The following is an 11,212-nucleotide window of genomic DNA, read 5'->3' as shown; positions in this document are numbered from 1 at the left end:
TCTCTCAACTAGACACATGTATAAATATCATTGGAGAGTACTTGAGTATGAATGAAGCACATAGACCTCATTATAAAATTACAGGATTTAGTTCAACCATTATTTTTTTACAGGGTACACAGGAAGTACCACAAAATGGAATTTAATTCATCCCACTTGCTTTGCAGATTGTGATATTTTTTAATATACATCTATAAAATATTTGTGACATATAAAACAAACAAGTATTCAGATTGCTATGTATGTTCAGGATGGATTATTAGCATACCGTTTACTGCATATTGCACAGTAGCCTAAATACTGCATACCTCTTACTATTTCTTTAAAAAAATAGTATGTGGAACAGTGCACAGTATGTAAAGATAAACGTTTCAGACAGTAGATTGCTACATTGTTGTCAATAATGTTTAGTCACCAAGTGCCATTAGAGATATTTTGCATTTTAAATACAATGTTATCTAAAATGTTTTCACTTTTGACTCAAATAAAGAGTCGTAGATCTAGTAAAAATCGAGACGGTCATCCAGGTATTCCATATGTTCAGAAAATTTGCATGTCCAGTTAATTCACTACATACTGCAAACACAGTATGAGTAGTATGCTATTCCATACGTCATCCCACAGTCCCTTCACTATTTTCACTTACTGAGCACTTTATAAGGAACACCACCTACTTATTCAAGATATATCTAATCAGCCAATCGTGTGGCATTGCAATGCATAAAATCAAGCAGATACGGGCCAGGAGCTTCAGTTAATATTCACATCAACTATCAGAATGTCACTCTTATGACTGCTATGTTGCTCAGAACTGCACACAAGACTTTCACCCACTGCTGCTCTTGTGCATATGGTCGTGTGACAATAAAGTGATTTGATTTGAGGATGGGGAACTTTTTTTTATCTCAGTTATTTCGACCGTGGCATGATTATTGGTGCCAGGCTGGTTTGAGTATTTCTGTAACTGTTGATCTCCTGGGATTTTCACACACAACAGTCTCTAGAATTTACTTAGAATGGTGGCAAAATTAAAAAACATCCAGTGAATGGCAGTTCTGCTGATGGAAATTCTTTGTTGATTAGAAAGGTCAACAGAGAATGACCAGACTGGTTTGAACAGACAGAAAGGCTACAGTAGCTCAGATAATCACTCTGTGTGATTGTAGTGAGCAGAATAGCATCTCAGAGTACATAACACATCGAAACTTGAGGCAAATGGGCTACAACAGCAGAAGACCACATCCGGCACTTTATTAGGACCTTAGAGTTCCTATAAAATGTTCAGTGATAGTATATTGATCAGTTTGATCCGTGTGAATCAAACCAAAAGCTTTGATGTTGCTAGTGCAATGCTCTGCCATTAAATCTTTAGCAACAAAAAAACAAAAACTGCTCAGTGAGTGAAGTATATATTGTGTCAAAGGTCTTCGACTGAACTGAACATTAAAATATATCTTTTATAAATTCCATAAATGAGCTGCAACAGAGGAATACACAGACCATTTGAGATGAACATGGACACATTCTCATGCACACACTCTTGATGCCAAATATCCTGTGGTGACTGTTGGACAGGCTGCCAATCACTCTACTCCTCATCGTTCCCATCTGACATGGCTTGGAGTGAGATACAGTACAAAGACAAGTCCTGGCTTCTCAAGGAGAGAGTGAGAAAAACACAGCACAGAGGGGCACAATATATAATTGCATTAAACTGCATCCAGTGAGGAGCCCTTGCGTGTCCCTGTCAAAAACTGAAGATGGAGGACAAATGATCCCTCAGTGCTGTTGGAAAGTTTGTCACAGTCAGTGTAATTGCTATATTAAAAATAAAAGGGAGCTTTATTTTCAGATTCATCCGAATCCGCTGGATGGTAAAAAAAAAAAAGAAAGTGGAATTGCTTTAGCAGTTTTTGATGCTTATTTCTTAAGAGGGTACAGTACAAGCAAAGAACGAATCACCCAAGGTTCACAGTGGGCAGGGCTACTCCATGCCATTTCGCAACATCTGATTGGCTGCGATTAGCATGACGCTGATGATGAAGGCCATTGCGAAAGCACAGATGAGGCTCTTACGGACACACGTCTGACGATTCTTCTTTTTAGAATGCACTGATTGAGTAAAACAGAGCAGAGATAAAACAGAAGACGTAAAAGAGACATTATGAGAAGAGATGAGAGCACACAACAAGCAAGCCATTCAGAGAGAGTGATCCACCATGTTTGACATGGTGCATCACGAGTCTTTGAAAATAAATAATAATTAAACAGAGGACCCAATACATATGGCTCCAGTGAGCTACAACAATTGACTAAATAATCATCACATGCTAATGATTGTCCTCTCTCTTTGCCTGCATTTGACTAATACACAGGAAAATTCAGGAAAATAAACATTACAAAATGGCAATGTTTCAACATTACAAAAGCATGCCATGGTAGAGGCTCATAATCCATGTATTATAAAACACTTAGACTAATTGGATTTTGAGGCATGAAATTGTTACATTTGATTCACCTTTTTCTCTGGCCATGCATAGCTAACTGATTCCATTCGATTACATTTGGATAATTTTGTTATTATGGGCTACTGCTTGAGATTAAATATTGAATTTCAGGCAAGATACTGAGACATAATTGGATACAAGCCTTTTAAAATAATTTGCCTGTTTCTAAATTCCAATCATTCTGCTACTTTTGTCAGGTGATGAAAACATCTGGTTGAACCATGCTTCAACAACTGGTGAAATTTGAATCTATGGCCCAAATTCAGGACATAATTGAGTAACAAATTACAATAATGGTTTAAATGAAAATGTCTTACTGGCAGCAAAGACAAATTAGACATTCACCAGTTACATTTAATTTAGCAGGCGCTTCCATCCAAAAAGGGAACAAATGTGATGAAGCATGATTCTGATTGCAGTAAATCCTGGGCCACCCATTCTTAACCCCTTAAACGTGCTGTAAGCAATTTGAGACATTCTGGATCATTAGAATTTTAGATGGATGTTTTATTGAGTAAAACATAGGTAACTCTTTACAATAAGGTACATTTATCATCATAAACTAACAATTATCAATATTTTACAGCATTTATTAATCTTTGCTCACAAAAATACAATTGTTCATTGTTAGTTCATAGTACATTAACTAATGTTTACAAATGTATTAGTACATGTTTTAAATAACATGAACTTAGATTAATAAATGCTGTAACAGTATTGTTCACTGTTAGTTCATGTTAACTAATGAATTCTTATTGTAAAGTGATCCCAAAACGTTCCTTCCTAACTGACAACTTTAACCTAAACCTAACCTAGCTGTCTTTAATGATAAATAAGAGATGAACAAAACAGACATCCTTCACCTAAACCAACACTCTCACTTTGCTTTTGTTTCAAGCATGCTTAGCTTGGCTCCAGATTCGGTCTCTGAGTCTGAAGTCCAACACTCTATCAGGTTTGTTATACAGGCGTTAAAATGTATAGTTTTTCAAATGATCTGTTATAGTGACAGTGTTTTGATATATCATAATAGTGTGTGTGTAATAGAGCGAAAAATAAGTGTTTTTAAAGTCATAATCAGCTAAACACGTGATTTGTGTTAAAGTGAATAAAACGCACAGTTGTTGGAGCCCTCTATTTTTAATTTCACCAGGAATCTGCAGCAAAACTTAGAAAGCGGCACGTAAAACTCGGTTTGTAAAAATGTAGTTATAAAAACATTCATTCTATAAGACTAGGTTGATTGAATTGGTATTTATTAGGGATGCTCCGATCTGGATTTTTACAGCCAATACCAATCACCAATATTCTTGTCACCTGACTGAATATTGGTGAACCCGATCATTTCACCTTTTATCAGGATCTCTATCATAACTGGCTATATGTAAGCTTTCTTCACACTGTCACTACCAATTTAATTTTCCTCTTCCCAGTAATATCACTTTTCCAATTTTTGCTGACAAAAACAGTTAAAAAAGTTTAAAAGCTTATTAAAAAAGCTTTTATAAAAAAAAAAAACAGACTTTAAATCAAGTACAGGCTAATAAAATATTCTCAATATTAAGATAGATAGCTCTATAAAAAAATACCTTAGTGTCAAACTGAAGACAAACTGATAACCCATAGGTGCAATTAACTTACTGTGACATTTTTGGTTATTGATTCATTGTCATTATTTCATATAGTTAATATTATTATTCCTTATATTATTTTTGCATTCCATGTAATACATGGTATTTTGGTATCTTAATATTGTATGAAGAAATATTATATTTATAAATTCCTTCCCTGCCTTTTCATTTAGTTGGATGATTATATTAATAGTACATTTTTCACTTGTTGCTGCTTGAACTTTAATGAGCGGAACACACGCTCTCCCTAATGAGAGCAAGAGAATTCTCCAGGTGCTACTTTTGTTAATGCCATTTAATCTGGAAATATTTAATAAAGATGTTTGAATTTCACCACATCTTGTAACTTGCATTATTACTGAGATGCCTATGGCAGGCGGAGACTGAGAAGCTGCCGCCATGAATGTTTTCCCTTTGACTTGTAGCGTGTGAAATGCCAAATTAACATTACAGGACAGCTGCTGAATCAAGTTTGTTGTGTTACAGAACTATGCCCGTATTTCCTACACCCTGTGATGCTATGACAGTGCTGCTGAAGTCTTAAAGGAGCTGGCGGTCTTTAGCGACATGAGGGAGTGGTTTATGCGATCAACCAAATTAACGATCGAATCATAAGACATGAATAACGACAGACACTGATCGGTAGCCTATCGATCTGGAGCTTCCTTAGTGTTTATACAGAAGTGAATTCTAAAGCAATTGTAAAAACTTTATCCCACACCTTCAAGCTTCCCAAAAGTTTCCCCAGTGTCTGTACACTTAAATCTGTGTGAGTTACACAAAATGTAGCAGGATCCGTCAATTAATATGAAATTTGATTGTTCTCTTTGCTATTTACCTCCCTGAAATTCAGTCTGGCAGTTTCCTGAGTTCTCCTTCAAACTCTCCTCCTCTGTGACGATGATGTTCTCAATGTCCTTCATGGTGAGATGGTCTCTAAAGGCATGGAACAGGACGTGTTTGAGCTCCTCTAGGGACATCTGTTGCATGTCAAACTGCAGGGTGGAAACACAAGAGCCCTGTCATCAATTCCCGGCATGGCTGGCTTGTCACAGATTCTCTGTGGGGCAGTGCCCAGATCATAGAAAGTATAATGCAAAGTGATTTATTATGGGAGAATTTCCTTTGACAGAAAGTTTAGAGAAGAAAATGAAATTAGTAGAAAGTTATGATAAAGACCAGTTGAGCATAGTTTACTAGTCAGTGACCAGGCATGTGCACACATAGACATTAATGGGGGCTTGAGCACCTGCCCTTTTTCTTCCTCGAGAGAAGAAGAGATAAATAAAATACATTTTTAATAAATGATATATATATATATATATATATATATATATATATATATATATATATATATATATATATATATATATATATATTCCGGTTTGTGCACAGCTTCCCTGTCAAACAAAAATATTTATTGAATAAAAAAATCTAAACATCAGGGCAGGAGATGAGACTTTGTGGAGTTCCGATGCCCTCCCTCCCTCTCTCTCCCTCTCCAAGTGGGTCTCAACGTGCAGCACACATCTGCATATCAAACACAGACAGGCAGACAGGCAGGCAGCAGCCCCTCCCAGCTCTTATCCCAGTTGTGCTGTTCTTGGCTTGTGTGGAGGTGAGTGGTAATGAACAAAAGACTAAGCCTCGACTTTACAGCTAATTAGCCAAAAGAATAATATAGTTAACTTGTGTCTTGCTAACATGCATGACTCATGAGCTACTAGCTAATGTAATAAGTTAGCTAAAGTTTAGCTAAGGCAATATATCATGACCACACTGGCTAATGTACTGTAATTAATGGAGACACTACAGGTGAATACAGTAAAATTTGTGTCCAATAGCATCATCACAATCACCACATTATTTGCAAATTAGGCATTAACTAATTCAAATGTGCTAATTTGCACACATTGAAGTGTTTTGTATTCCAATAACACCATTTATTGATGGTGATTGATATGATTAGTATGAAACAATTGCGCCCGTGTGAGGGAATTAAAATAACTTGGTAAGGAAGTCAGAGTTGTTTTGTTTAAACATTTGTTTTACAAATAAATAATTATGAGAAGTGCCCTTTTTTCCACTTGAGCCCCTGCCCCCCCAAAATGTCTGTGCTCGTCCCTGTCAGTGATGCAAACTCAGATATCAACATCAGTGTTGATGTGTAAATAGTTTTTCATATTTACTAGCCTTCCAGCAAACACACAACTGAGACGGCTGTCAAAACTCCAAATTGTTTTGTCCTCTGATTAAATGATTCATGAGATTTGGCTAATTGTGGTCAGTAATAAGACATTACACATTTAAGAGTTTGTCTCAGGCAAAACAGTCCAATTATAACTGCAGCTCTGTCCTCATTTTGTACAGTAATAAATAATTGAACCACATTTCTGTAGAGACAGCACTATGAGACCTGAAGCTGTGTGAAAGCTGAATAAAGAAAGAGAGAATAAAAACGTTAGGAGAAATAGAGAAACAGATTTGGGTTAGCTCAATAATTTACTACCAGTGAGAGACAGACATGAACTTTCTCAATTTCACAGCAAAGTCTGTGTCATGGGTCTTCTCAGAATCCTTGAATGAGCTTTGGTGGCAGAGGGTGACTCTGTCTTGGCAGAATCAATAAATAATTTACCTGTATGAGAAAATATGTATTACATTGCTGAAAGTGTCCTTCTCCTTGGTTCTATCAACTCAAATACATTTCCAGACTTTTGAAATCTTTGCAAGCTGTTCTACATTTGGTATTCATTATTGATGCTCAAGCATATAAGATGTGCATCATGTAAACACAGAGGGATTTAATTACATGTCTGATTCTTTCAGAACCAGCTAAACCAAAATAAAAAGAGCCAAAGGATTTTATGAAAAATCATAATATATTTTATTTTACACATTTAAAACATTATATTTACATAAAGATCAATCCATTCTGTATTCTTCATATGGGGGGTATGCATTTGTAGTAAACATTTTAACAACAACTGTAAAACAGTCAAAAAGTCTCTGTAGAATTGGGCAAGAATGAGGACATTGTGGCCCAAAGACAACCAAAGAAGTGGACTATGGGGTATCTGCTGCTGTTTATATATACATGTATATAGAAAATATACTGAATGGGGGTTCATGGTAACCCCTGAGAGAGAATGCAATTAAAAGTCTTAATCCATTTTAATATTTTAAGATGCAAATCTACAAAAAACAAACAATGTACTATCTAAATAGTACAGTTTAAAAATAATGTAGTTGTTAATTATAAAGGGGCTGACAATCAAATAATGTTTTTCATCATAAACAGAGAACTCGTAATTTCAAAGTTTTGCTTGTCTTTCTTGCCATCAATGCCAGAGATGATATCTCTGATTAATTTTCACAAAATGTACACAAAAATCTTTGTTTGTTATCAAACAACATGCTCTAAACATGTTGATTAATAATGCTAATTTCAGATGGGGAAAAAAATAATTTCTAGTCTAAAGGTGCTCTGGAACCATGATAAATTGTCCTGTCACCTTGCTTAGCTGAACCGTCGGAGTCATATCAGACACATGAAGATTGTTTCTGCTTCATTTATGTTTTCTGCAGTGTATTTTAGTGAAAGATGCTCACTGTATTTCTTTGTTACTGTCTACTGTCATTAAAATAACCGTGTCTGCAGCTCTACTATTTGGCATTTCAGGTCGCAGGCCGGTGGAGTGAGGCAATGCATGTGGAGTGCGAAAAGGCATTAATTAAGTGTGTTCGGTGTTATATTCAAGGATTTAGCACTGCAAGATTAGTGCTATCTACGCCCTGGAGTGCTTGCGGTGTACACAGCTCCGTTGTTTTGACATGCTAAAGTGTAGAAATGGCGAGATGGGACAACCGTTGTCATGATGGAACAAATATATGGTTCGGAGTTCAGACATGGACCGCGAAACATCATGACAATGGTTGCCCTATCTCCCCGCAAACTGTTGACCACTGGCATAGAGTATTGTGATGTTTATTGCAACTTCAGTATCTGCATTCTTGCTTTTGAAAACAGCTTGTTCTCAGTGATGAGTCTTTCTCTTGCTGCCTTCCTCTCTCTCACCTTTCCCTGACAGAAATTTATATTTTTTTTCCATTGGCCATTTACTTGTGACATATAACCAATCCGACGATACTGTTGGTGGGACATTGAGCCAGACTTCAAGCAGTTACCTTTCAGAGAGAGGCAGATTCACAGCCAACGGAGCGTATTTTAACATTTATCGGCAATCAAATCAGACAAAATAACGATTCTGATAATTAGGAAAAATTATGAATATCGGCAAGGACGATAATCGGTCGACCCCTTGTAGAGATGTTACTGCAGAGGACTGACAGAAGATATCACTTAAACAAAGCCATGAGTTAAGCCTCTGTAAAGCATTATCAGCTGAGATTGTCTCTTTTGAGGAGTAAGATGACATACTCTCTCATTGGTGCCTTTTCAACATCCAAACTCTACTCTATTTCCAGCACTTTCTATTCTCTGACTCTGAATTGAAGCTATCTCAAAAATATATGTCATAGTGAAGGAAGGTGGAGGTTTCATTTCACAGCATTCCTTGCATAAGACTGTTCAGGAAAGTGAAAAAGAACTTGTCTGAAAATAGTCATTATTTTCACAATTCCGTGTGGTGACACTAGCAGTGCAGAAATCACATACTTCTCATTTAATAGTGGAAGACCATAGTGCACATGCTTTGACACACTGCATAGTGACACTCATGTATAGGCCTGTTTGAATAAGGCTCATGTCTCTTCTCTTCTAGTTATTGTCTCATACCTCACTGTCCCTATTTTTAAAATATGAAAAAAGGCAAAAAAGATGGGTTACCATAGCTAAGAGGGTACCCAAAAACATGTTTAAAAAACCTTTATATGATAAGTACCTCAGTGGCCATAAAGCACATTGTTCTATGGTTGTTGGAGCTCTTTATCCACAGACTTGCACTTACTTCTGTGCTTGAAAATAAGAAAACTATCAACTCTCTTCATTACTGTAGCATAATGACCTTCAATGAGATGATGACATATTGATGATATTATAAATTGTGCTCTTGGCTGTTTCTTTATTTGATTTGATCAGCTATCTTATGTGGTTGTGTTTTGATCTAATCAGCAAGGGTATTTGTACTGCATTACTGCCCACCACACTAAAGCATCTATAATAATGGAAAATACAAATACTGTAAATATTAGCGGATTTGACTTTAGTTGCAATAAATATAGGACAAAAATCAATTGAATAGACAATTTTAAATTATTTCTTTATCTACATCTATTTACTGTTGTTGTCATTCAGTGTTGGGTAAGTTAATAATAATGTAATCCATAACAAATGACTAATTACTTATCTAAAATTATAATCAGATTTTTTACTGATTACTTAATCAAAAAAGGAATCACCTTCTTAGTTACTTTACTTTTACATTACTTTTTAAACACTTTTTACAGAAAACTTTTTGTTCCCTTTCTGTCACTCACTCGATATTGTGCTGATTGTAGTGACACAAGGGGCTTCTTTAGGGAGCCTTGGATGGCTCTGAATATGAAAAAGGACAATGCCAAATTGGCGAACAGAATTTGCATATCCTGCCCCCGGACATACGGGTATAAAAGGCGGGGATCGTGCATCTGTTCAGTCAGATTCGTTCTTCAGATCCGAGCGGTTCTTATATAGTGCCTTTTTTAACCTTAGCGGTTACCAAAGTGCTTTACACTGCATCTCATTCACACACACACACACACACACACACACACACACACACACACACACACACACACGTTGTGTTTCCATGTTTTATGGGGACTTTCCATAGACATAATGGTTTTTATACTGTACAAACTTTATATTCTATCCCCTAAACCTAACCCTCACAGAAAACTTTCTGCATTTTTACATTTTCAAAAAACATAATTTAGTATGATTTATAAGCTGTTTTCCTCATGGGGACCGACAAAATGTCCCCACAAGGTCAAAAATTTTGGATTTTACTATCCTTATGGGGACATTTGGTCCCCACAAAGTGATAAATACACACTCACACACACACACACACACACACACACACACACACACACACACACACACACACACACACACACACACACACACTCGCATTCCACCAATGACAGCAGAGCTGCCATGCAAAGCACTAGCCTGCCATTGGGAGCAACTTGGGGTTCAGTGTCTTGCCCAAGGTCACTTCATTATGTGGAGTCATGTGGGCCGGGAATCGAGCCGCTGCAATTAGTGGCCGACCCACTCTACCACAAGAGCCACAGCCGGTAGAAGTTTCACACTAGAACTCATTGGTTTCACCGGACTCAAACTAGGGGAGTCAAAAAAATCTATCATAAAAGCCTATCTACTGTCATTTATGTGCCATTATAATGGATGCTACGTCCATCAATGCCCTAGTACTTATAAAATGAAAACAAGTATGAATAATAAAAATAGACCATGACAGATTTTACAGAGAGTGACGAATAAAGACTTTTTTCTAACACAAACTCTGACAATAATGCCTCACAAAAATCCCTAATTATTTAATCTCAGCACAAACCACAATTAAAACGTGCACATCCATGTTAAAAAGTCTCAAGTGACCGTAGAGTAAACCACAAATAGGCAAATCATCAAAAGGGTGTGAATATTATTTTTTAGCAGACATTGTAATCTAATACAAACCAATGATCCAACAACACAACACCTAAATGCAATGGCAATTAATTTAAATGATGAGTGTCACACATGAACTAATCCAACCAGCAGCACATTCGAAAAAACTTAGCTTTTAAAACTTACCAAAAGTTACATGTTTGATATTCATTGGACATTCGATTTCCCATCACATTTCATGTTTTGAGCCCAAACCAACTTAGATATACATAAACAACAGTTATTATGCATAGCACAAGGCTTAAATAATAATAATACAAAAATAATAATAATTAGCCTTATAAATCAATTAAAAAAATTTAACCATATGATGTTATAACATCACACTAATAGTGAAATGCTCAGAAAAATATCCTGTCTCTGTTTGGTGAATATAT

General features: G+C 36.2%; 1 protein-coding gene across 1 annotated transcript in view; it reads right to left on the bottom strand.

The window, feature by feature from the left end:
* Positions 1 to 499: 499 nt before the first annotated feature.
* LOC127627917 (calcium-binding protein 8-like) overlaps positions 500 to 11,212 on the bottom strand; it is a 75,905-nt gene continuing 65,192 nt past the window's right edge. The window contains exons 5-6 of the mRNA XM_052104532.1: positions 4,977 to 5,133; positions 500 to 2,112 (exon numbers count right to left, since the gene is read on the bottom strand). Of these exons, the coding sequence (XP_051960492.1) occupies positions 1,985 to 2,112; positions 4,977 to 5,133 (285 nt within the window). The 3' untranslated portion in view covers positions 500 to 1,984. The remainder of the gene's footprint in view (positions 2,113 to 4,976; positions 5,134 to 11,212) is intronic.

This window comes from Xyrauchen texanus, chromosome 34 (assembly GCF_025860055.1).
Source record: "Xyrauchen texanus isolate HMW12.3.18 chromosome 34, RBS_HiC_50CHRs, whole genome shotgun sequence".
In the NCBI taxonomy this organism is placed as follows: Eukaryota; Metazoa; Chordata; class Actinopteri; order Cypriniformes; family Catostomidae; genus Xyrauchen; species Xyrauchen texanus.
This window is presented reverse-complemented; position numbering and strand designations above follow the sequence as displayed.